Genomic DNA, 26,531 nt, shown 5'->3' with positions numbered 1-26,531 from the left:
TCCCATCCATGTACCAATCCAAATTTTTCTTTAATGTCAAAGTTAAGCCAGAATTCACTACTGTTGAGGCTGGTCCATTATGTATACTCAAAAGGGAGTTAGCTATGAATCTATTGGCTAAAGGAAGGAAGAGCCATAGAGGGAAAGCAGGAATAGGCCACTGAGGTTATGTGATCAGTCTTGATTGTATTGAAAGGCTTAAGGGGCTGAATGGCCTTCTCCTGCTCTATATCCCTCTTGCCTTGGGAGGTGGGAGGAAAAGCCAATAACCCCAGGGGATCCCAAGTGGTCAGGGGGAGAACGAACGAGCGTGGTATGCTCCCGAGACTGGTTTCAAACCCAGATCACGAGCAGTGAGGCAGTGTGTCCGCTTCCTCTCATGCCGATGGGAGGGACTCCCTTGAATATCTTTCATCTGGACCACAAGAGTGGGGAACACCACAGCCACCATCCCTTCACTGCACCTGGCCCTCATTCTCAGATGACCCCTTTTGTTTCTGACTCCTCAGGTTACGCAAACTATGCCACAGAGCTATCAATGCCACCACCTTCACCAACTTCATCCTGCTCTTCATTCTCCTCAGCAGCATTTCTCTAGCTGCAGAAGACCCCATTCGAGCAGACTCCTTTCGCAACCAGGTGAGACCTTTCCTTTGTGTAGAAAGTTTCTTGTTGAATTGTTTGCCTTCTACATTTTATTTTGCATTTGTTCACCAACTGCTGTCATCATAATCTTCCTCACCATCTCTTCATCAGGTCCTTGCCTATTTCGACATTGCCTTTACTGCTATTTTCACCATGGAGATTGTTCTGAAGGTAAAGCACTTGTGGAGCTCACAATAATCACATCGACATGATGGAGTGATTAAACGGCTTTAATTACCAAAAATCTGAGCATTACTGATACACTACTTGGCCAGGTTCCAGTTACAGGAGCAAGAAGGGGCAAATCCGGGCATACCAGCCTTTATTGGGAAATCTGGGGAGGATGCAAGGGAGGAGTTAGGGAAGGTCAGGGAGGTTTGGACTGGCCAGTCTATATATTTATGCAAATAAATTTCACCACAGCTCTCATTTCTGTTTGTCTATTGATCGATCTCCTCTGTACAGGTACTCCCTGACTTACAACCTATGCGACTTACATCCATACGCACATGACAGAATTTTTAAAAAATAAGAAAAAATATAAAATTTACGTGGTTTATGGTGTATTTGACAAACTATAACGGATACAGGGCATGTCAGAGCTAAAATGTGCATACTGTGTTCGTCGGCATCCTGGGGTCCATAGGCTGGGCACAAGGGCATGAATTCAACATCACCAGGGCGCTTGACTCTCGGGCTCGCACCAACCAAACTTCAATCCGTGAACTGAAGACTCGCGTATGCGCACAGGAATCAAGGTGGCTGCCCCAGCCTATGGACCCTGGGGCGCCATTTAACAAACTAAGTGCCCACATTTTGGCTCTTGCATGCCCTGTATCCCTGTTATAGTTCGTCAAATACAAAATTTGATTAAAAAGTTAGCTTTAAGACTTCAGTACTCCACGCGTGCGGGCAAAATTCCGATTTGCGTCCATTTCAAGATTGATCCCAGTTGTAAGTTGGGGAGTACCTGCACTTAAGTCTTTCTGCAGTACATATGAATGCTGGAGTAACTCAGCAAGTCAGACAGCATCCATGGAAAGCAATAGGCAGTCGACGTTCTGGACTTGAGCCCTTCTTCAGGAGTGTTGAAATCAGGCAGATGATCGAATTAGAAGGTGGGGGGAGGGGAACACCAGTGACCAGGTGTGATAGTACAGACCTATCACCAATGTATATAGTTACAGTATCTAGAGTATGTAATGACTGTGCTTACAGCGATTGGCTGAGAGCTTAGCCACGCCTACTGTCTGGGCCTTAAAGGGTTGTGTCCCTAGCCAGGTCGGATCATTCAGGACTGGTTGGCCACCTGTGAAGAGCTCCTGTCTTTTGCTAATAAAAGCCTTGGTTTGGATCAACAAGTCTTTGGTTCTTTCGACGAGCTCTACACCAGGTGATGGGGAAGGGGCCGGGCAGAGAAGGATAATGCTCTGATAGGAGAAGGAAGGGATGGGGCTGGGGAGGTGGAGGAAAGGAGACAGTGGGATGAGAGAAAGAGAGAAGCGGGGGAGAGGTTGAATGGAAATTGGAGGAGTGGTTGGAGACTGCCAAGATGGAATATAAGGTGTTGTTCTTCCAATTTCTGTATGGTTTTGGTTCGGCACTACATGAGGCCTTGGACAGATATTTCAGAATGGCGACGGTGAGTGGAATTAACATGGTCAGCCACTCTAAGGCCCTTGCTGTTGGAGCAGACAGAACAAAAGTGTTCAACGAAATGATTATGATTAGCGAAGCAGTTTGTGCAATGCTGTTCAGCAGCAGTGATCGGGATCAGGGTTCAAATCCCACACTGTCTGTTAGGAGTTTGTACGTTCTCCCCATGTCTGTGTAGGTTTTCCCCAGGGGCTCCAGTTTCCTCTCACCGCTCAAAACGTATTTGGGTTGTAGGTCAATTGGGTGCCCTTGGGTGGCAAGGGCTCATGGGATGAAAAGGCAGGTTACCATTGCAGTCTGTCTAAATTTTTAAAAATGTAAATCTCCCAATCTGCGTCCAGTCTCTCTGCTGTAGAGGAGGCCACACTGGATGCAGTGTGCAGAGGAGGACACACTGGATGCAATGTGTAGAAGAGGCCACACTGGATAGAGTGTGTAGACGAGGCCACGCTGAATGCAGTGTGTAGAGGAGGCCGCACTGGATGCAGTGTGTAGAGGAGGCCGCACTGGATGCAGTGTGTAGAGGAGGCCGCACTGGATGCAGTGTGTAGAGGAGGCCGCACTGGATGCAGTGTGTAGAGGAGGCCGCACTGGATGCAGTGTGTAGAGGAGGCCGCACTGGATGCAGTGTGTTGAGGAGGCCGCGCTGGATGCAGTGTGTAGAGGAGGCCGCGCTGGATGCAGTGTGTAGAGGAGGCCGCGCTGGATGCAGTGTGTAGAGGAGGCCGCGCTGGATGCAGTGTGTAGAGGAGGCCGCGCTGGATGCAGTGTGTAGAGGAGGCCGCGCTGGATGCGGTGTGTAGAGGAGGCCACGCTGGATGCGGTGTGTAGAGGAGGCCACGCTGGATGCGGTGTGTAGAGGAGGCCACGCTGGATGCGGTGTGTAGAGGAGGCCACGCTGGATGCGGTGTGTAGAGGAGGCCACGCTGGATGCGGTGTGTAGAGGAGGCCACGCTGGATGCGGTGTGTAGAGGAGGCCACGCTGGATGCGGTGTGTAGAGGAGGCCACGCTGGATGCAGTGTGTAGAGGAGGCCACACTGGATGCAGTAAATAAGTGTATTGCATTTGTTTACCTTCTCTCTTTTCATCTTGAGCCATCTTGCTATTTCTAATTCCTCCCCCCATTTTTTTTCTCCCTCTGTTTAGATGACGACCTACGGCGCATTCCTTCACAAAGGCTCCTTTTGCCGGAACTACTTCAACATCCTCGACCTGCTGGTAGTCAGTGTTTCTCTCATCTCTTTTGGAATCCAGTGAGTGTCTCCATCTTCCTTCTTAGCAGGCGGGAGATTTGAGGGAGGGTCTGTCCTTACAGTTTGCAGGGGTTGGCATAGACAGAAATAAAGAGGATAGATGGTAAGTTTAAGCTGTGCGAAGACCAATATTGTTTCTTTCAGGATGAGTCGATAAAGGTCACTAATCTTAATTGGAGACACATCGAATTCAAAGCATCGAGAACCGGTATACTTTCTCATCAAGGTTCTGGGGTACATTACTTTTAAGTCCCATGTAAATTATTAGGTGGGTTTGTCCATGAGGCAATCCAAGTATATTACAGCACTGATGTTAAGATTTAACCTGTCAAGTGCAATATTCGAATAGCTAAAAAATACAGAAAGCCCCTGGCATTTCTGCTGGCTTTCTGAAAGACCAATCCATTGGTCCTGTCACCTCGATTTTCCTCTAGTCCAGCAGTTTGTCCTGCAAAAGCACAGTATCCCTCATTGAAATCTTTGATTGGGTTCTTGAGAGATGGCAATGGCAGGACTGTGTTTAGTGCTTAACCTGAAGGGTGCATTTGGAACATGCGCAGTCTGAATTCCTGTGCTGATAGACTGTCGACAATGTTTGTACCAGCTTGAGTGCACAGGTTATCTGTGGTGAGTTAAGCAGCTGAACATTTGTTGTTCTTTTGCAGATCTAGTGCTATCTCTGTGGTGAAGATTCTTCGAGTCCTCCGCGTTCTCAGACCTCTGAGAGCAATTAATAGAGCAAAGGGATTGAAGGTGAGCCAGTGTCTGAGAAAGTATGAGTGTGTGTGTGAAATTGACAGCATTATTACCAACATTTGAATGAATATACTGTATGTGTGTGCATATCTGTGTTTGTCTATGTTTGGACAGGTGTGGGTGAGTATTATGTTGTTCCTGGTGAATATATAATCCTTCTCTGTCAATGGGTGCATAACTGTTAATAAAACCATGTTTGTGAATGTATACATGATGCAGGCATATGGGAGTGTGTCAATATGTGTATGTGCAGATCTGACACATGTTCTTGTGCACCAGAGAGGGGAACTTTGGTCAATTGAAATCAGTACAGAGATTAAGAAAGAGGAAGTGCTGAATCTTCATAAACATATTAGGATTGATGTCTCTGGGACCTGAAGAGATATACCTCAGGTTATTACAGAAAACGAGAGAAGAGATTGCTGGGACTTTGGCAATGATCTTTGCATCTTCCCTGGCCACAGTGGGGATACTGGAGGATTGTAAAATGGCAAATGTGGTCCCCTTGTTTAAAAAGGAAATGGGGGTCCCGGTAATTGAAGACTAGTGGGCAGTATATCCGTGGTGGGAAAACTATTGGAGAGGATTCTTATAGACAAGATTTACGAGCATTTAGACAAGTACAGGCTTCTCAGTGATAGCATGGCTTTGTGAGGGGTAGGTAGTGTCTCATGAGCCTCATTATGAAGTTTTTTGAGGAAGTAACAAAAGAAATTGATGAAGATAGGGTGATATATGTGGTGTATATGGATTTTAGTAAGTAATTTGAAAAGGTCCAAGGTCCCCCATGGTAGATTCATTCAGAAAATTATGAGGCATGGGATCCATGGAACCTTTCCTGTGCCCCAGTCTAACCCATGCCCTCCTTTTGCCCCTGTCTGACCTTAATCTCTCTCTGTGCCCCAGTCAGACTACACTCTCCCTGTGCCACAGTCTGATCCCGTACTCCATTTACCCATGTCTGGTGCTCATTTCTGCCTTCTACCACCTGGCCCTCTGCATCAGCCTCCTGAGGTCCCTTTTACAATGACATCCTGTGAGCAAGTTGTTCACTTTATGTTCTGAGGCTGCCCATTGCAGACCTGAGTTCTGACCTGCTCCATCTGTGTGTTGTACTACAGTAACAGCATATACAGCCTTTCTCTCCCTCTGCTTTACTCGCAGCACGTGGTACAATGTGTGTTTGTGGCAATAAAGACCATCGGGAACATTGTGATTGTCACCACTCTCCTGCAGTTTGTATTCGCCTGCCTCGGGGTACAGCTCTTTAAGGTCAGTATCTCCTCTGAGATCCTAAGAGTTAATAGGTCATTACAAGTGGAAGTTATGAATACACTCTGATTTCTTACTTCAGCTGAAAGCAGGGTGCTTGTAATAAAGGATTTTTCTCATTTAAATTTTCTTTTAACTTTACAACATGGTAAAAAAACTCTTCTGGCCCATGAAACATGGGCCACCCAATTGCACCCAATCACTTTTCCCAGCCCCTCATGATTATTAACCTCTGAAACCACCCTCTCAATGCTCTGGAGGCCAGGTAATAATTTATTAAGAGTCCATCAATATTTAGACACAGTAGAATTCTTCCCTCCTTTGTGTTGTTAATTTCTCAGCATAATTTTCCAAGCTGGGTCTGATGCCCTGTGATCCTGCCCCATTTGGTATTGGTTCCCTGGATGAAGCAAAATCTGGGGAAAGACTCTTAATGTTACATCTGATCTACAATAAGCAGATTATCAGAGAGGCCCATATTATTGCACTCAATGTTCCTGTTCATGTATTAATGCAACCTTGTTATAGGGCGGCATGGTTAGTTATCGCAACGCTGTTACAGCGCCAGCGATCGGAACTGGGGTTTGAATCCTGTGCTGACTGAAAAGAGTTTGTATGTTCTCCCCTTGTCTGCGTGGGTTTCCTCTGGGGGCTCCGGTTCCTCTCACCAGTCAAAACATACTGGGGGTGTAAGTTAATTGGGTGTAAATTGGGTAGCACGGACTCGTGGGCCAAAATGGCCTGTTGCCATGCTGTATGTCTAAATTTAAAATTTAAATTTACCTGTGCTAGACTAATCTGCCTCCATCTGACCCATTCCCCTCTAAACTCTTCCTATCCGCTTATGTGTCTAATTGTCCTTTAAATGTCATAATTACACCTGCCTCTACCACTTCGTCTGACACATCCTGTCACATCTTTGGTTGCTCGTTGCCTTTCCTGATTGAAGGTGGCACTGAGGAGATTTGGGGGCCCGACACATCTCTGCCCCACTCCCTTTTTGTTTTTGCTTGCATCGATGAAGCATTTAAAATATGATAAGAAGCTTTAGCTAACGTATGGCAGCAAATGTTGCCGTGGCAATTCTGAGCACTCTAATGTTAGATTTCGGAGAGCAACAAGCTGGTCTCTGCAGCCAACCCTCTTTCAAAAACCACCCAATAAACTGAGTGTTGAAGTCAGGAGTCTGTACCAAAGCAGAGCAGGAGTAACTGGTTGTATGGTAGTTTCCTGCACCCATTCTCTGTGCTCTGTGTTTCTGCCTGCTGGATATATGCATCTTCTTTTAGTGACCCCATGTCTGGCATGTGTAAAATGCTCTGTCCAGCAATTCCTTGATCTGTCACTGTTGATAAAGGGAATGGAAAATCTTGTAGATAGTTTGAGATGTGGCAATACTAGCTTTAGTGGTTGGGACAAATGGCCTGTAACTGTGCTGTAATCATACACAGCTACCGAGGGAACATGGTTGAAAACTGTGGGTCAAAGTTATTTGTGGGAACTTGCCTGAGAATTGTTAAAGGAAGGATATTATAAAATTGTAAAGAGGTTTGCAAAGTTATTGCCAGGATGAGGGAAGTTGAGTTATCAAGAGAGACTGGAAAAACAAGGTCTGTTTTACTTCAAGCGTAGGAAATTGAGAGGGGATCTGACTGAGGACTATATAAAATCATGAGGGGCATGGTGATTAGTGAATCTGTTTTGCAGAGTAGGAAAAGTGAATGGGGATAATTAAAAGTGAGGGGTGTGGGATTTAGAAGGGACTTGAGGGGACAGTTCTTCACTCAGAGGGTGGAGGGCAAAGTGGTGGAGGCTTCCTTTAAGATTCCTTTAAGCTTCCTTTAAGATGCACTTGGATAACTACATTGATGGGTGGGGATTGAAGGAGGGTGGGCCAAATTTCAGGAGTAAAGTGGGAGTAGAGTTGCAGGGCACATTGTAAGACATGAATAATCTGGGTTTGTGGACCTATTTCCATTCTAAGATTATTGGGAGCATGTGTGAGGGAATTATTACTGGAGCATGCTGCATGGCTGAGCAATAATACAAAGGCTGGTGTTTAGGGATCATATAAGGATCTTGGTTCTGAACTCTGTTCTGAATGTTTGACAATCACCATGGTGACATGTGGTTGAGAAGAAATATTGGGGAAGTGTGGTAGAGAATACTAACTGGGGCATGTTCGACACATTTACTTCTGATCTATGGTTGACTAATCATTAGAGAGAGAGAGAGAGAACACTGTGATCATTCTGTACAGTGTTATAGAGAATGACCACAGATGGCATCAGATTGCAACTTACCAGTGTGCATGTGGATGAGAATTATTGCAGGAGAGCATTAGAAATTATTGCTGGGGATGGATGCTCAGAAATTACTGGTGGAGCTGCATTTGAGAATAATTATAGATGTCTGTGAGGAATTGTTTCTGGAAAAATGTGAACAACTGCTTAATGTTATTGAGAATGTCAGGTTGAGAATTGTAATTCTGTCATTATTGCTGGTGTCTGCATTTGAGGACTTGTTGGGGGTATGTTTGAAGTCTGTTGGTGGGGTGGGTGTGTGTTTGAGGACTGTTAGTGGGGTGTGTGTTTGAGGACTGTTGGTGGGGTGTGTGTTTGAGGACTGTTGGTGGGGTGTGTGTTTGAGGACTGTTGGTGGGGTGTGTGTTTGAGGACTGTTGGTGGGGTGTGTGTTTGAGGACTGTTGGTGGGGTGTGTGTTTGAGGACTGTTGGTGGGGTGTGTGTTTGAGGACTGTTGCTGGTGTGTCTGTGGACTTTTGCTGGGGCGTGTATTTGAACTATGCTGGGGTGATTGAGGGCTATGCTGGGTCGTGTGTTTGAGGACTGTTGGTAGGGCGTGTGGGGTGTGTATTTGAAGTCTGTTGTTGGGGTGTGTGAAGTCTGTTGTTGGGGTGTGTGTTTGAAGTCTTGTTGGGGTGTATATTTGAACTATGCTTGGGTGAGTGAGGTTTATGCTGGAGTGTGTGTTTGAGGACTATTTGATGGGGTGTATGTTTAAAGTCTGTTGTTGGGGTGTGTGTTTGAGAACTGTGGTAGGGTGTCTGTGACCTTTTGCTGAAGTGTGTATTTGAGCTATGCTGGGGTGAATGTTTGAGGGCTCTGCTGGGGTGAGTGTTTGAGGGTTATGCTGGAGTGTGTGTATGAGGACTTTTGGTAGGGTGTCTGTGGACTGTTGCTGGGGCGTGTGTTTGAGGACTATTTGGTGGGGTGTATGTTTGAAGTCTTTTTGGGGTGTGTGTTTGGTGACTGGTGGGATGTGTATTTGAACTATGCTGGGGTGTGTGGTTGAGGACTGTTGGTAGGGTGTCTATGGACTGTGGCTGGGGCGTGTATTTGAACTATGCTGGGACGAGTGTTTGAGGACTGCTGGCGGGGCAGCGCGCGTGAGGACTGCTGGCGGGGCAGCGCGCGTGAGGACTGCTGGCGGGGCAGCGCGCGTGAGGACTGCTGGCGGGGAGCGCGCGTGAGGACTGCTGGCGGGGAGCGCGCGTGAGGACTGCTGGCGGGGAGCGCGCGTGAGGACTGCTGGCGGGGAGCGCCCGTGAGGACTGCTGGCGGGGAGCGCGCGTGAGGACTGCTGGCGGGGAGCGCGCGTGAGGACTGCTGGCGGGGAGCGCGCGTGAGGACTGCTGGCGGGGAGCGCGCGTGAGGACTGCTGGCGGGGAGCGCGCGTGAGGACTGCTGGCGGGGAGCGCGCGTGAGGACTGCTGGCGGGGAGCGCGCGTGAGGACTGCTGGCGGGGAGCGCGCGTGAGGACTGCTGGCGGGGAGCGCGCGTGAGGACTGCTGGCGGGGAGCGCGCGTGAGGACTGCTGGCGGGGAGCGCGCGTGAGGACTGCTGGCGGGGAGCGCGCGTGAGGACTGCTGGCGGGGAGCGCGCGTGAGGACTGCTGGCGGGGTGAACGGTGGAGTCTGCTGGTGGGATGTATGCTTGAAGGGTATGAGATTGATGGTTAGTGTTGTGGGAAGTGTTAGCAGGCTGTGGTGACGTCGTATTACTGGGAGTTACGGTTCTTAGTTGTTCTCCAAAACCCCTGATGTTATATTACGACTTGAATTAAGAACTTGTTTCTGAGAAATTGAGGAATTATCCAGGTTAAGAGTTGCCTAACTTCCAGTTCTATCCCTGCTGTAACTTGATGGTCCAGTGCAAGGTGTATAATTAATTTCTGATACTTGTCAAGTTTTTCTCTGTTCATTTCATGAATGTCATCTTCTTAACTATAGGGGAAACTTTACAGCTGCACTGATCCATCCAAAATGACAGAGGAAGAATGCAAGTAAGTGTGCTGGGAGTGAATGGGCCCTGGGGGAAGAGTGAGTGCCCAGTGTGCTGGTAGTAAATTGGCCCTGTGAGAACAGTGAGTGTCCGATGTACTGGGAGTGAATGGGCTCTGTGAGAACAGTGAGTGCGCAGTGTGCTGGGAGTGAATGGGCCCAGTGAGAAAAATGGGAGCCCAGTGTGCTGGGAATGAATGGGCCCTGTGAGAACAATGAGTGCCAGTTGTGCTGGGAATGAATGGGCCCTGTGAGAACAATGAGTGCCCAGTGTGTTGGGAGTGAATGGGCCCTGTGAAAACATTGATTGCCCAGTGTGCTGGAAATGAATGGGCCCTGAGAGAACAATGAGTGCCCAGTGTGTGTGCTGGGAGTGAATAGGCCCTGTGAAATCAGTGAGTGCCCAGTGTGCTGGGAATGGGCCCTTAGGCAACATTGAATGCCCAGTGTGCTGGGAGTGAAGGGGCTCTGTGAAAACAGTGAGTGCCCAGTGTGATGGGAGTGAATAGGCCCTGTGAGAACAGTGAGTGCCCGGTGTGCTGGGAATGGGCCCTTAGGCAACATTGAATGCCCAGTGTGCTGGGAGTGAAGGGGCTCTGTGAAAACAGTGAGTGCCCAGTGTGATGGGAGTGAATGGGCCCTGTGAGAACAGTGGGTGCCCAGTGTGCTGGTAATAAATGGGCCCTGTGAGAACAGTGAGTCCCCGATGTACTGGGAGTGAATGGGCTCTGTGAGAACAGTGAGTGCGCAGTGTGCTGGGAATGAATGGGCACTGTGAAATCAGTGAGTGCCCAGTATGTGCTGGGAGTGAATGGGCCCAGAGAGAACTGTGAGTGCCCAGTGATCTGGTAGTGAATGAGCCCTGTTAGAAAAATGAATGCCCGGTGTGCTGGGAGTGAAGGGGCCCTGTGAAAAAAGTGAGCGCCCGGTGTGGTGGGAGTGAATGGACCCGGCGAGAGCTGTGAGTGCCCAGTGTGCTGGGATTGAATGGGATCTGTGAAAACAGTGAGTACCCGATGTGGTGGGAGTGAGTGGGCGCTGTGAAATCAGTGAGTGCCCATTGTGCTGGGAGTGAATGTGTATGTAAGAACAGTGAGTGCCCAGTGTGCTGGGAGTGAATGGGGCCTGTGGGAAGAGTGAGTGACTGGTGTGCTGGGCGTGAATTTGCCCTGTCAAAACAGTGAGTGCCCAGCGTGCTGGGAGTGAATGGGCCCTGTGAGAACAATGAGTGCCTAGTGTGCTGGGAGTAAATTGGCTCTGTGAGAACAGTGAGTGCCCGGTGTACTGGGAGTGAATGGGTCCTGAGAGAACAGCAAGTCCCCAGTGTGCTGGGAGTGAATGGACCCTGTGATAGCAGTGAGTGCCCAGTGTGCTCGGAGTGAATGGGCCCTGTGAAAACCGTGAATGCCCGGTGTGCTGCTAGTGAATGAGCTCAGAGAACAGTGAGTGCCCAGTGTGCTGGGATTGAATGGGCCCTGAGAAGACAATGAGTGCCGGTGTGCTGGGAATGAATGGGCTCTGTATAAACAGTGAATGTCCGTTGTGCCGGAGTGAAGGGGCTCTGTGAAAACCGTGAGTGCCCAGAGTGCTGGGAGTGAATGGGGCATGTGAAAACAATGAGTGCCCGGTGTGCTGGGAGTGAATGGGCACTGTGAAATCTGTGAGTGCCCAGTATGTGCTGGGAGTGAATGGGCCCTGTTAAAACAGTGAGTGCCCAGTGTGCTGGGAGTCAATGGGCTCTGTGAGAACAGTGAGTGCACAGTGTGCTGGGATTGAATATACCCAGTGTAAACAGTGAATGCCCATTGTGCTGGGAGGTAATGGGCTATGTGAGAACAGTGAGTGCCCAGTGTGCTGGAGTGAATGGGCCCTGTGAGAAGAGTGAGTGACCGGTGTGCCTGGAATGAATGGGCCCTGAGAGAACTGTGAATGCCCAGTGTGCTGGGAATGCATGGGCCCTGTGAGAACAATGAATGCCCAGTGTGCTGGGAGTGAATGGGCTCTAGGAAAACAGTGAGTGCCCAGTGTGCTGGGAGTCAATAGGCCCTGAGAGAACAGTGAGTGCCCAGTATGCTGGGAGTGAATGGCCCTGTTAAAACAGTGAGTGCCCGGTGTGCTGGGAATTGGCCCTTAGGCAACATTGAATGCCCAGTGTGCTGGGAGTGAATGGGCTCTGTGAAAACAGTGAGTGCCCAGTGTGATGGGAGTGAATAGGCCCTGTGAGAACAGTGAGTGCCCGATGTACTGGGAGTGAATGGGCCCTGTGAGAACAATAGGTGCCCAGTGTGCTGGGAGTGAATGGGCCCTGTGAAAACATTAATTGCCCAGTGTGCTGGAAATGAATGGGCCCTGAGAGAACAATGAGTACCCAGTGTGTGTGCTGGGAGTGAATAGGCCCTGTGAAAACAGTGAGTGCCCAGTGTGCTGGGAGTGAATAGGCCCTGTGAGAACAGTGAGTGCCCAGTGTGCTGGGAGTGAATGGCCCTGTGAAATCAGTGAGTGCCCGGTGTGCTGGGAATGGGCCCTTAGGCAACATTGAATGCCCAGTGTGCCGGGAGTGAATGGGCTCTGTGAAAGCAGTGAGTGCCCAGTGTTGTGGTAGTGAATAGGCCCAGTGAGAACAGTGGGTGCCCAGTGTGCTGGTAATAAATGGGCCCTGTGAGAACAGTGAGTGCCCGATGTGCTGGGTGTGAATGGGCCCTTTGAGAAAAACGGGAGCCCAGTGTGCTGGGAATAAATGGGCCCTTTGAGAAAAACGGGAGCCCAGTGTGCTGGGAATAAATGGGCCCCGTGAGAACAATGAGTGCCCAGTGTGCTGGGAGTGAATAGGCCTGTGAAAACAGTGAGAGCCGAGTTTGCTCAGACTGAATGGCACTGTGAAAACAATGAGTGCCCGGTGTGCTGGGAGTGAATGGGCACTGTGAAATCTGTGAGTGCCCAGTATGTGCTGGGAGTGAATGGGCCCTGTTAAAACACTGAGTGCCCAGTGTGCTGGGAGTCAATGGGCTCTGTGAGAACATTTAGTGCTCGGTGTGGTGGGAGTAAATGAGCCCTGAGAGAACAGTGAGTGCCTGGTGTGCTGGGAGTGAGTGGGCGCTGTGAAATCGGGAGTGCCCAGTGTGCTGGGAGTGAATGGGCTCTGTGAGAACAGTGAGTGCCCGGTGTGCTGGGAGTGAATGGACCCTGTGAAATCGGTTAGTGCCCAGTGTGCTCGGAGTGAATGGGCCCTTTGAAAACAGTGAGTGCCCCGTGTGCTGAGAGTGAATGGGCCCAGAGAGAACTGTGAGTGCCCAGTGTGCAGGTAGTGAATGGGCCCTGTGAGAACAGTGATTGCCCGGTGTGTTCGGAGTGAATGAGCTCTGTGAGAACAGTTAGTGCCCAGTGTGCGGGGAGTGAATGGGCCCTGAGAGAACAGTGTGTGCCCAGTGTGCTGGGAGTGAATGGGTCCTAAGAGAACAGCGAGTGCATAGTGTGCTGGGAGAGAATGGGCCCTGTGATAGCAGTGAGTGCCCGGTGTGCTGGGAGTGAATGGGCTCTGTGAAAACAGTGAGTGCCCAGTGTTGTGGGAGTGAATAGGCCCAGTGAGAACAGTGGGTGCCCAGTGTGCTGGTAATAAATGGGCCCTGTGAGAACAGTGAGTGCCCGATGTGCTGGGTGTGAATGGGCCCTTTGAGAAAAACGGGAGCCCAGTGTGCTGGGAATAAATGGGCCCTTTGAGAAAAACGGGAGCCCAGTGTGCTGGGAATAAATGGGCCCCGTGAGAACAATGAGTGCCTAGTGTGCTGGGAGTGAATAGGCCTGTGAAAACAGTGAGAGCCGAGTTTGCTCAGACTGAATGGCACTGTGAAAACAATGAGTGCCCGGTGTGCTGGGAGTGAATGGGCACTGTGAAATCTGTGAGTGCCCAGTATGTGCTGGGAGTGAATGGGCCCTGTTAAAACACTGAGTGCCCAGTGTGCTGGGAGTCAATGGGCTCTGTGAGAACATTTAGTGCTCGGTGTGGTGGGAGTAAATGAGCCCTGAGAGAACAGTGAGTGCCCGGTGTGCTGGGAGTGAGTGGGCGCTGTGAAATCAGGAGTGCCCAGTGTGCTGGGAGTGAATGGGCTCTGTGAGAACAGTGAGTGCCCGGTGTGCTGGGAGTGAATGGACCCTGTGAAATCGGTTAGTGCCCAGTGTGCTCGGAGTGAATGGGCCCTTTGAAAACAGTGAGTGCCCCGTGTGCTGAGAGTGAATGGGCCCAGAGAGAACTGTGAGTGCCCAGTGTGCAGGTAGTGAATGGGCCCTGTGAGAACAGTGATTGCCCGGTGTGTTCGGAGTGAATGAGCTCTGTGAGAACAGTTAGTGCCCAGTGTGCTGGGAGTGAATGGCCCTGTGAAAACAGTGAGTGCCCGGTGTGCTGGGAATGGGCCCTTAGGCAAAATTGAATGCCCAGTGTGCTGGGAGTGAATGGGCTCTGTGTAAACAGTGAGTGCCCAGTATGCTTGGAGTGAATGGCCCTGTGAAAACAGTGAGTGCCCGGTGTGCTCGGCTTGAATTTGCCCTGTCAAAACAGTGAGTGCCCAGCGTGCTGGGAGTGAATGGGCCCTGTGAGAACAATGAGTACCCAGTGTGCTGGGAGTGAATGGCCCCTGAGAGAACAGTGAGTGCCCAGTGTGCTTGGAGTGAATGAGCTCTGAGAGAACAGTGAGTGCCCAGTGTTCTGGGAATGAATGGACACTGTGAGAACAGTGAGTGCCCAGTTTGCTGGGAGTGAATGGGTTCTGTGAAAACAGTGAGTCCTCAGTGTGCTGGGAGAGAATGGACCCTGTGAAAACAGTGAGTGCCCTGTGAGCTCGAAGTGAATGGGCCCTGTGAAAACAGTGAGTGCCCGGTGTGCTGGGAGTGAATGGGCCCTGAGAGAACAGTGTGTGCCCAGTGTGCTGGGAGTGAATGGGTCCTAAGAGAACAGCGAGTGCATAGTGTGCTGGGAGAGAATGGGCCCTGTGATAGCAGTGAGTGCCCGGTGTGCTGGGAGTGAATGGGCCCTGAGAGAACAGTGAGTGCCCAGTGTGCTTGGAGTGAATGAGCTCTGAGAGAACAGTGAGTGCCCAGTGTTCTGGGAATGAATGGACACTGTGAGAACAGTGAGTGCCCAGTTTGCTGGGAGTGAATGGGTTCTGTGAAAACAGTGAGTCCTCAGTGTGCTGGGAGAGAATGGACCCTGTGAAATCGGTTAGTGCCCAGTGTGCTCGGAGTGAATGGGCCCTTTGAAAACAGTGAGTGCCCCGTGTGCTGAGAGTGAATGGGCCCAGAGAGAACTGTGAGTGCCCAGTGTGCAGGTAGTGAATGGGCCCTGTGAGAACAGTGATTGCCCGGTGTGTTCGGAGTGAATGAGCTCTGTGAGAACAGTTAGTGCCCAGTGTGCTGGGAGTGAATGGCCCTGTGAAAACAGTGAGTGCCCGGTGTGCTGGGAATGGGCCCTTAGGCAAAATTGAATGCCCAGTGTGCTGGGAGTGAATGGGCTCTGTGTAAACAGTGAGTGCCCAGTATGCTTGGAGTGAATGGCCCTGTGAAAACAGTGAGTGCCCGGTGTGCTGGGCTTGAATTTGCCTTGTCAAAACAGTGAGTGCCCAGCGTGCTGGGATTGAATGGGCCCTGTGAGAACAATGAGTACCCAGTGTGCTGGGAGTGAATGGCCCCTGAGAGAACAGTGAGTGCCCAGTGTGCTTGGAGTGAATGAGCTCTGAGAGAACAGTGAGTGCCCAGTGTTCTGGGAATGAATGGACACTGTGAGAACAGTGAGTGCCCAGTTTGCTGGGAGTGAATGGGTTCTGTGAAAACAGTGAGTCCTCAGTGTGCTGGGAGAGAATGGACCCTGTGAAAACAGTGAGTGCCCTGTGAGCTCGAAGTGAATGGGCCCTGTGAAAACAGTGAGTGCCCGGTGTGCTGGGAGTGAGTGGGCCCTGAGAGAACAGTGTGTGCCCAGTGTGCTGGGAGTGAATGGGTCCTAAGAGAACAGCGAGTGCATAGTGTGCTGGGAGAGAATGGGCCCTGTGATAGCAGTGAGTGCCCGGTGTGCTGGGAGTGAATGGGCCCTGAGAGAACAGTGAGTGCCCAGTGTGCTTTGAGTGAATGAGCTCTGAGAGAACAGTGAGTGCCCTGTGTTCTGGGAATGAATGGACACTGTGAGAACAGTGAGTGCCCAGTTTGCTGGGAGTGAATGGGTTCTGTGAAAACAGTGAGTCCTCAGTGTGCTGGGAGAGAATGGACCCTGTGAAATCGGTTAGTGCCCAGTGTGCTCGGAGTGAATGGGCCCTTTGAAAACAGTGAGTGCCCCGTGTGCTGAGAGTGAATGGGCCCAGAGAGAACTGTGAGTGCCCAGTGTGCAGGTAGTGAATGGGCCCTGTGAGAACAGTGATTGCCCGGTGTGTTCGGAGTGAATGAGCTCTGTGAGAACAGTTAGTGCCCAGTGTGCTGGGAGTGAATGGCCCTGTGAAAACAGTGAGTGCCCGGTGTGCTGGGAATGGGCCCTTAGGCAAAATTGAATGCCCAGTGTGCTGGGAGTGAATGGGCTCTGTGTAAACAGTGAGTGCCCAGTATGCTTGGAGTGAATGGCCCTGTGAAAACAGTGAGTGCCCGGTGTGCTGGGCTTGAATTTGCCCTGTCAAAACAGTGAGTGCCCAGCGTGCTGGGAGTGAATGGGCCCTGTGAGAACAATGAGTACCCAGTGTGCTGGGAGTGAATGGCCCCTGAGAGAACAGTGAGTGCCCAGTGTGCTTGGAGTGAATGAGCTCTGAGAGAACAGTGAGTGCCCAGTGTTCTGGGAATGAATGGACACTGTGAGAACAGTGAGTGCCCAGTTTGCTGGGAGTGAATGGGTTCTGTGAAAACAGTGAGTCCTCAGTGTGCTGGGAGAGAATGGACCCTGTGAAAACAGTGAGTGCCCTGTGAGCTCGAAGTGAATGGGCCCTGTGAAAACAGTGAGTGCCCGGTGTGCTGGGAGTGAGTGGGCCCTGAGAGAACAGTGTGTGCCCAGTGTGCTGGGAGTGAATGGGTCCTAAGAGAACAGCGAGTGCATAGTGTGCTGGGAGAGAATGGGCCCTGTGATAGCAGTGAGTGCCCGGTGTGCTGGGAGTGAATGGGCCATCTGAGAACAGTGAATGCTCGGTGTGTTGGGAGTGAATGAGCTCTGTGAGAACAGTTAGTGCCCAGTGTGCTGGGAGTGAATGGCCCTGTGAAAACAATGTGTGCCCGGTGTGTTGGGAATGGGCCCTTAGGCAAAATTGAATGCCCGGTGTGCTGGGAGTGAATGGGCACTTTGTAAACAGTGAGTGCCCGGTGTGCTGAGAGTGAATGGCCCTGTGAAAACAGTGAGCGCCCGGTGTGTTGGGAGTGAATGGGCCCTGTGAAAATAGTGAGTGCCCAGTGTGCTAGGAGTGAATGGGTCCTGTGAAAACAGTGAGTGCCAGTGTGATTGGAGTGAATGGGCCCTGTGAAAATAGTGAGTGCCCCGTGTGCTGGGAGTGAATGGGCCCTGAGAGAACTGTGAGTGCCCAATGGGCTGGTAATGAATTGGCCCTGTGAGAACAATGAATGCCCGGTGTGCTGAGAGTGAATGGGCTCTGTGTAAACAGTGAGCGCCCGGTGTGCTGGGAGTGAAGGGGCGCTGTGAAATCAGTGAGTGCACAGTGTGCTCGGAGTGTATGGGCTCCGTGAGAACTGTGAGTGCCCAGTGTGTTAGTAGTGAATAAGCTCTGAGAGAGCAGTGAGTGCCCAGTTTTCTGGGAATGAATGGAATCTGTGAAAACAGTGAGTGCCCGGTGTGTTGGGAGTGAATGGGCCCGATGAAAACAATGAGAGCCCAGTGTGCTAGGAGTGAATGAGATCTGAGAGAACAGTGAGTGCCCAGTGTTCTGGGAATGAATGGACACTGTGAGAACAGTGAGTGCCCAGTGTGTTGGGAGTGAATGGGCTCTGTGAGAACAGTGAGTACCCAGTGTGCTGATTTTGAATGGCCCCTGTGAGGACAATCAGTGCCCGGTGACTTTGGAGTGAATGGGCACTGTGAAAACAGTGAGTGCCCGGTGTGCTCGGAGAGAATGGGCCCTGTGAAAACAGTGAGTGCCCGGTGTGCTCGGAGAGAATGGGCCCTGTGAAAACACTGATTGCTCAGTGTGCTGGGAATGAATGTGCCCTTTGAGAACAGTGAGTGACCAATGTGCTGGGTGAATTTGCCCTGTGAAAACAGTGAGTGCCCGGTGTGCTGGGAGTGAATAAGCCCTGTGATAGCAGTGATTGCCCGGTGTGCTGGGAGTGAATGAGCTCTGAGAGAACAGTGAATCCCCAGTGTTCTGGAAATGAATGGCCTCTGTGAGAAGAGTGAGTGCCCAGTGTGCTGGGAGTGAATGGGTACTGTCAAAAAACAGTGAGTCCTCAGTGTGCTGGGAGAGAATGGACCCTGTGAAAACAGTGAGTGCCCAGTGTGCTCGAAGTGAATGGGCCTTGTGAAAACAGTGAGTGCCCGGTGTGCTGGGAGTGAATGGACCCTGAGAGAACAGTGAGTACCCAATGTGCTGCGAGTGAATGGACTCTGTGAAAACAGTGTGTGCCCAGTGTGCTGGTAGTGAATGGGCCCTCTGAGAACAGTGAATGCTCGGTGTGTTGGGAGTGAATGAGCTCTGTGAGAACAGTTAGTGCCCAGTGTGCTGGGAGTGAATGGCCCTGTGAAAACAGTGAGTGCCCGGTGTGCTGGGAGTGAATGGGCTCTGTGTAAACAGTGAGCGCCCGGTGTGCTGGGAGTGAATGGACCCGGCGAGAGCTGTGAGTGCCCAGTGAGCTGCGATTGAATGGGATCTGTTAAAACAGTGAGTACCCGGTGTGCTGGGAGTGAGTGGGAGTTGTGAAATCAGTGAGTGCCCAGAGTGCTCGGAGTGAATGGGCTCTGTGAGAACTGTGAGTGCCCAGTGTGCTGGTAGTGAATAAGCTCTGAGAGAGCAGTGAGTGCCCAGTGTTCTGGGAATGAATGGAATCTGTGAAAACAGTGAGTGCCCGGTGTGCTGGGAGTGAATGGGCCCGATGAAAACAATGAGAGCCCAGTGTGCTGGGAGTGAATGAGCTCTGAGAGAACAGTGAGTACCCAGTGTTCTGGGAATGAATGGACACTGTGAGAACAGTGAGTGCCCAGTGTGCTGGGAGTGAATGGGTCCTGTGAAAACAGTGAGTGCCAGTGTGATCGGAGTGAATGGGCCCTGTGAAAACAGTGAGTGCCCAGTGTGCTGGGAGTGAATGGGCCCTGTGAAAATAGTGAGTGCCCCGTGTGCTGGGAGTGAATGGGCCCTGAGAGAACTGTGAGTGCCCAATGGGCTGGTAATGAATGGGCCCTGTGAGAACAATGAATGCCCGGTGTGCTGGGAGTGAATGGGCCCTGTGAAAACAGTGAATGCCCGGTGTGCTGGGAGTGAATGGGCCCTGTGAAAACAGTGAATGCCCCGTGTGCTGGGAGTGAATGGGCCCTGTGAAAACAGTGAATGCCCGGTGTGCTGGGAGTGAATGGGCCCTGTGAAAACAGTGAGCGCACGGTTTGCTGCGAGTGAGGGGCTCTGTTAAAACACTGAGTGCCCAATGTGCTGGGAGTCAATGGGCTCTGTGAGAAAATTGAGTGCCCGGGGTGGTGGGAGTAAATGAGCCCTGAGAGAACAGTGAGTTCCCGGTGTGCTGGGAGTGAATGGGCCCTGAGAGAACTGTGACTGCCCAGTGTGCTGGTAGTGAATCAGCCCTGTGAGAACAATGAGTGCCCAGTGTGCTGGGAGTGAATGGGCCCTGTGAAAACAGTTGGTGCGCAATGTGCTCGGAGTGAATGGGATCTGTGAGAACAGGAAGTGTCCGGAGTGCTGGGAATGAATGGGCCCTGAGAGAACTGTGAATGCCCAGTGTGCTGGTAGTGTATGCGCCCTGTGAGAACAATGAATGCCCGGTGTGGTGGGAGTGAATGGACCCTGAGAGAACTGTGAGTGCCCAGTGTGCTGGGAGTGAATGAGCCCTGTGAGAACAATGAGTGCCCAGTGTGCTGGGTGTGAATGGGCCCTGTGAGAACAATGGGAGCCCAGCATGCTGGGAGTGAATGGGCCCTGTGAAAACAGTGAGTGCCCAGTGTGCTCGGAGTGAATGGGCCCTGATAGAACAGTGAGTGTCCAGTGTGCTGATGGTGAATTGGTCGTGTGAGAACATTAAGTGCCAAGTGTGGTGGTGGTGAATGGATCCTGACAGAATAGTGAGTGTCCAGTGTTGCGATGGTGAATGGGCCCAGCAGGAACAGTGAAGCTCCAGTGTGCAGGGAGTGAATGGACGCAGCGAAAGCAGTGAGTGTCCAGTGTGCTGACGGTGAATGGGCCCAGCAGGAACAGTGAAGCTCCAGTGTGCTGGGAGTGAATGGACCCAGCGAAAGCAGTGAGTGTCCAGTGTGCTGGGAGTGAATGGGTCCTGCGATAAGAGTGAGTGTTCAATGTGCTTGTGGTGAATGGGTCGTGCGGGAGCAGTGAGTGTCCAGTGTGTGGGAGTGAGTGGGGCCTGCAAGAATAGTGAGTGTCCAGTGTGCTGAAGCTCTGTTAATCCATCACACGGGAATATTTCAGATCTCTTCTCTTGATTCTCAACATTATAAATTTCAGAAATTTGTCAATGTCCTTCAGAAAGTTGCTCCAGAAATTGCTTGAGCTTTCCTAACTGTTTAAATATTCAGGTCATTTCATCTTACCTCTGTTCTTTCACACTTCTGTTGATGTCCCTGCTGTTTACCCATCCCGGTGTCACTGAAACATCCCTCTGTATTTCCCAGTCAGAGTCGAGTCCTTGAACATCTCTATTGAAACTCCTCTGAAGCTTACCGCCACAAAGACCAAGAGCACCAATTTCTCCACTCTCCACAAGACCTGCGAATCTGATGTCATTTGAATAAACCTCCTTTGTATCGAGGTTATATTCTCACTGAAAAGTGTGATGCTTAGACTGAAAACACATGAGCAGAAGCCTAACTGGTCTCCAAGAAATAATTAATGAACCTTTTCTTGGTACTCTGCAAATCCACTTCTAAATCCCAGAATCAAGTTCTGGTTTCTTGTCACATGTAAAAATATAGTGTTATTTATATAGCGGTGGTTTTGTGAGCAGACCAGTTCACAACTCATACACAGTATAGAAAGAGACAGTACCAAAATGCAGTTACAGTTGGTACAGAGCAAATACAACATAAATTTTGGATCATTCAGAAGCCTGATAATGACAGTAAAGAAACTGTGAGCTCACACTCGTTTTCTGAGATCTCTGCCTCCTCTGTGGACATGCATTCTGGTTTATGTTCCTTTAAAGATGTTTCCATTGCTTTCCTCTTTCATCCTTCCAATGGAACATAAAACTCTTCTCAATCTATTTCTACTTCTCCACTTCCATTATCTTTCATCCTTCTTTCCACCCTCTCACTACCTTCACCACTATATATCCTCTGCCCCATCTCTGTTTCTTCTCACACCCTGATCTGTATCTTCGTTCCCTCACTCCAAACCTCTCGCAACCTTTTCCAATGTTTTCTCTGCCTCTTCCCGTTTTTGCTCTTGGCCTGCCTTTCTCCTGCTTTGTTATTTTTTCCCTCAATATTCACATTTCTCACCTCATGCCCCCTCATCCTTTTCCCTTCCTCACTTTCCCCCTTCTTTCCTTTCCCCTCTCCATATCCCACCTTCTCTAACTTTTCATCCTTTCCCATCTTTGACATCTTTCTGCTTTTCACCCTCTTTCTCAAATAACACTCCCTATCCCACTCTGTCTTTCCCCCTCCCAATCTCTTCTGTCTCCCACACCTCCTTAATCCCTGCCTTTACTGTCATTTCCTCCTTCATGGTCTTGCTTTCTTCCTGACCCTCCTTACTCTCTTCCTATTTCCCTTTCCCACTCTTTCTTTCTCCTCTTCTGCGAATAACACATTTTCATTCTCACTCTCACCTTGATTCACTCTTATCCCCCTCTCCACCTGTCTTACCTTCTCTATCTGTCTCTCTCGCTCACCCTCACCATCTCTCCCTCTCTTGAGCTTTCTCCCTTTGTTTCACTTGCTCTTTCTCCCTCTCCATTCCCTCCTCTCCTGATCTGTCTTCCCATCACTCAACCTCACTCTACTTTTCCTTACATATTCCCATTCCTTGGCATCTCCCTGTCTTTCCCTCTGTTCCCTCCCATTGGACACTCTGCCTTTTCCACATTTCTCTCCACTTTCTCTACCTGCTTGCTCACACTACCCACTTTATCCCTTCTTTCATCCTCCTCTCTCCCCTGCCCTTCCTCACTCTCTCCTTGCAATCTCCTTCATACTCCATCTATCCTCTCCCTCACACGCTCCTTCACTCTTCATCTTATTTCCACATTTTCTCTCCATCCTTGCTCTTCCCCTTTCCTCCCACTGCTTTCATTACTCCAACACCTTCTCCTCTCTAATTCTATTCACCCCACTCTCTCTTTTGCACTTTTCTCTCGTCTTCTGCTCCCTCTCACCATTGTTCTCCTTCACATATTCTGTCTCACCACCTATCTGAACAATCATTCCCTCTGCTCCTCCTTCTCCTCATCTCCTTGCCCTCTTTTTCTTTGCTTCTGCTCACCCCTGTAAACCCTCCCTCTTACCACTCCTCCCTCTGTTTTTCTCCCCCCACTCTTCTTCCCCCACACCCCTTTTCAGGGGACAGTTTATCGTCCATGGTGAATCGGGCCAGCTTTCAATCCAGGAGCGAATGTGGGTCAACAATGACTTCAACTTTGACAATGTCCTCTCGGCGATGCTGGCCCTCTTCACGGTCTCCACCTTCGAGGGATGGCCCCAGTGAGTACCAGCACCTGTCCTGCCTGAGATTATAGGTCCCAGAATGTATTCAGCGGTAGAGTACCCAGTGAGTACCGGTGGTGACTGCCCAGAGTGTGAGGCTCTGTGGGCACTGAGAGGAAGGCACCAAGAGGAAGGTCCCAGCAAGTGTCAAGAGACGGAAGGCAGGGAGTAAAGGGAGTGACGCCCCATCCATACTAATTAATGAAATCCAGTGAAGACAGCTTCACATTTAAGTACTGAGATGATCGAAGCCCTTCAACCGTGCTAATTAAGTTGTCAGCCTGAGCTCATTACATTTTCCTATGGGAAACTCGAACAAGACACATCCAGTGCTGGAGGAACTCAGCGGTATCCATGGAAAACAAAAGTCACTGTTTCAAGCCTTAACCCTTCATCAGGGGTGCTGAAAATCGGGCAAACGTCCAAACAAAAAGTGGCGGAGAGGGAGAGGAAGGGGGTGGAGGTGATAGGTGGATACAGGTGGGAGGAGGAAGAGTGGCACATTTAGTTTAGTGGATGGTGCAATGCTATTACCCTGAATCCAGCAATGTCTGGAAGGAGCTTGTGGGCCATGTGACCTGCGTGGGTTTTCCCTGGATGCTTCAGTTTCCTCCTACCCTCCCAAAATACTATGAGGGTTGTAGGTTAATTGGGTGGCCTGGGTTTCAGTGGCCGGAATCGGCTTCAACTGCATTGTAAATAACATTTTAAAAAAGAGAGAGAGCTGCTGAGGGATGGTAGGGGAGAGGGTTGAGAATGACGCACTCTGATAGGCGCAAGGAAGGGAAGGGGATTGGGAGCTGGAGGAAGGAAGGTGTAGGTGACGGGGAAAGGGAAGAAAAAAAAGAGAGTGATGAAGGAAAGAGAGAAAACGGGGGAGGGGTATTTCCTGAAATCGGAGAAGTTGACACTGTCTGGTTGGACACTGCTGAGACATGGTGTTCTCCTAATTTACGTGTGCCCTCAACCTGACGTTTGGCCTTTTAAATCTTTCCTATCCACATTGTTGTTGTCCTAGCTCTACCACTTCCTCTGGAAACACCACCACCCATCCCTGCACCGCCACCCATCCCTGCACCGCCACCCTTCCCTGCACCGCCACCCTTCCCTGCACCGCCACCCTTCCCTGCACCGCCACCCTTCCCTGCACCGCCACCCTTCCCTGCACCGCCACCCTTCCCTGCACCGCCACCCTTCCCTGCACCGCCACCCTTCCCTGCACCGCCACCCATCCCTGCACCGCCACCCATCCCTGCACCGCCACCCATCCCTGCACCGCCACCCATCCCTGCACCGCCACCCATCCCTGCACCGCCACCCATCCCTGCACCGCCACCCATCCCTGCACCGCCACCCATCCCTGCACCGCCACCCATCCCTGCACCGCCACCCATCCCTGCACCGCCACCCTTCCCTGCACCGCCACCCTTCCCTGCACCGCCACCCTTCCCTGCACCGCCACCCATCCCTGCACCGCCACCCATCCCTGCACCGCCACCCATCCCTGCACCGCCACCCATCCCTGCACCGCCACCCATCCCTGCACCGCCACCCATCCCTGCACCGCCACCCATCCCTGCACCGCCACCCATCCCTGCACCGCCACCCATCCCTGCACCGCCACCCATCCCTGCACCGCCACCCATCCCTGCACCGCCACCCATCCCTGCACCGCCACCCATCCCTGCACCGCCACCCATCCCTGCACCGCCACCCATCCCTGCACCGCCACCCATCCCTGCACCGCCACCCATCCCTGCACCGCCACCCATCCCTGCACCGCCACCCATCCCTGCACCGCCACCCATCCCTGCACCGCCACCCATCCCTGCACCGCCACCCATCCCTGCACCGCCACCCATCCCTGCACCGCCACCCATCCCTGCACCGCCACCCATCCCTGCACCGCCACCCATCCCTGCACCGCCACCCATCCCTGCACCGCCACCCATCCCTGCACCGCCACCCATCCCTGCACCGCCACCCATCCCTGCACCGCCACCCATCCCTGCACCGCCACCCATCCCTGCACCGCCACCCATCCCTGCACCGCCACCCATCCCTGCACCGCCACCCATCCCTGCACCGCCACCCATCCCTGCACCGCCACCCATCCCTGCACCGCCACCCATCCCTGCACCGCCACCCATCCCTGCACCGCCACCCATCCCTGCACCGCCACCCATCCCTGCACCGCCACCCATCCCTGCACCGCCACCCATCCCTGCACCGCCACCCATCCCTGCACCGCCACCCATCCCTGCACCGCCACCCATCCCTGCACCGCCACCCATCCCTGCACCGCCACCCATCCCTGCACCGCCACCCATCCCTGCACCGCCACCCATCCCTGCACCGCCACCCATCCCTGCACCGCCGCCCTATGTGTGGAAAACCTACCCTTCTGGTCCTCTTTCTCCTCTCATTTTAAACACATGCCTTCTAATTTTAGACTTCCTTACCCTAGGAAAAAAGACTGTGACCATTCATCTTATCCATGCCCACTGTGTTTTTGTAAAACTCAGTAAGGCCAGCTCCAACAGTCCAGGGAAATAGACCCCAGCTAATTCAGTCTTTCCTGATAACTCAATCCTCCAAACATAGACTTTAACAGCCAAGAAAATTGTCCATGCTGACCAAATTATCTACCTAGGCTCATCTCATTTCAATGTGTTTGGCCCATATCCCTCCAAATCTTTCCTGTCAAATATTGGTAACATCCTTTCATCCTTTCCAGCTTAATGATATCTTTCCTATTGTTGGGTGAAGAAAACTGCAGATATTCTCCACATGTGAAGTGTGGTCTCCCCAATGACTTGCATAGTTGAAACATAGTCGCAGTTCTTGTACTCTGGACTCGCCAAAAACTTCCTTCACTACCACTTGTCACCACTTTTTAGGAACTGTGTACCTATAGCCCAAGTCTTTCAGTTTGATGATACTCTCCAGGGTTTAATTTCCCAAAGTGCATCACTTCACACTTTTCCAAGTTAAATTCCATCTGCCGTCCCTTGGCCCACTTCCCAATTAATCCAGATCCTGTTGTAATCTTCGAAAACCTTCTTCAGTGTCCAATTTTGCTGTCCACAAAGTTATGAACCATGCTAACTACATTCTCACCCGAACTATCAATCTAGAAAACAAACAACACTAGACCCCTCATTGATCCCTGTGGCGCACCATCCACAGGCCTGCAATCTGAGAAACCTCCCTCCACTACCACCCACTGACTCCCAGGGAACTTGATGGCCACCATGGACCCCATGTCGGACCAGCTGAACCTTGTCAATGGCCTTGCTGACATCCACATTTACCACCAAGCAGTTGTCAGTGATAGATTGGTTGTGTTGAGGAGAGAGGGCAGAGGAACTGAGAATGAGGTGAGACAGAGGGCGGAGGGCTGAGGAGTGAGGAAAGTGCCGAAAGAATCTGAGTGACTATTGAGGAGGGTGCTTGAGGTCAAATTGTCTCCGTGAGTGTCATGGAAATTTGCAGTGAGTTAGGAAAGGTCCATGTGGAGATATTAGTGGTCACCCTGTGGGATGAACTCAGGTGGTGAGGGGGGGGGGTTTCAGTAAGCACTCTGATTGGGAATACTTTGTGAGGAGGTCCCTGTACTCCAGTGAACACAGGAAGTGAAGCTTCAACAGATGTGGAATGTAGAGACAGAGTTTACATTCACATTGAGCATTGAAAAAATCTGTCTTCATGAATGCTGGGGTGAGAGAGTCCGTGATGAAGCAGCTGAGACATATCTTTGGCTTGGCTTCGCGGACGAAGATTTATGGAGGGGGTAAAAA

The 26,531-nt window shown here is 51.2% G+C and overlaps 1 protein-coding gene across 5 annotated transcripts in view; it reads left to right on the top strand.

Moving 5' to 3' along the window:
* LOC138764868 (voltage-dependent L-type calcium channel subunit alpha-1S-like) overlaps window positions 1-26,531 on the top strand; it is a 170,133-nt gene that overhangs the window by 63,400 nt on the left and 80,202 nt on the right. For all 5 annotated transcript variants that reach the window (XM_069941271.1, XM_069941270.1, XM_069941268.1 and 2 more), the window contains exons 18-24: window positions 510-639; window positions 757-816; window positions 3,449-3,555; window positions 4,221-4,308; window positions 5,476-5,583; window positions 9,834-9,886; window positions 22,588-22,728. In XM_069941271.1, coding sequence (XP_069797372.1) covers window positions 510-639; window positions 757-816; window positions 3,449-3,555; window positions 4,221-4,308; window positions 5,476-5,583; window positions 9,834-9,886; window positions 22,588-22,728 — 687 coding nt within the window. The remainder of the gene's footprint in view (window positions 1-509; window positions 640-756; window positions 817-3,448; window positions 3,556-4,220; window positions 4,309-5,475; window positions 5,584-9,833; window positions 9,887-22,587; window positions 22,729-26,531) is intronic.

This window comes from Narcine bancroftii, chromosome 5 (genome assembly GCF_036971445.1).
Source record: "Narcine bancroftii isolate sNarBan1 chromosome 5, sNarBan1.hap1, whole genome shotgun sequence".
Taxonomy (NCBI): Eukaryota; Metazoa; Chordata; class Chondrichthyes; order Torpediniformes; family Narcinidae; genus Narcine; species Narcine bancroftii.
The sequence above is the reverse complement of the archived record's forward strand: the minus strand, read 5'-3'. Positions and strand labels throughout refer to the sequence as shown.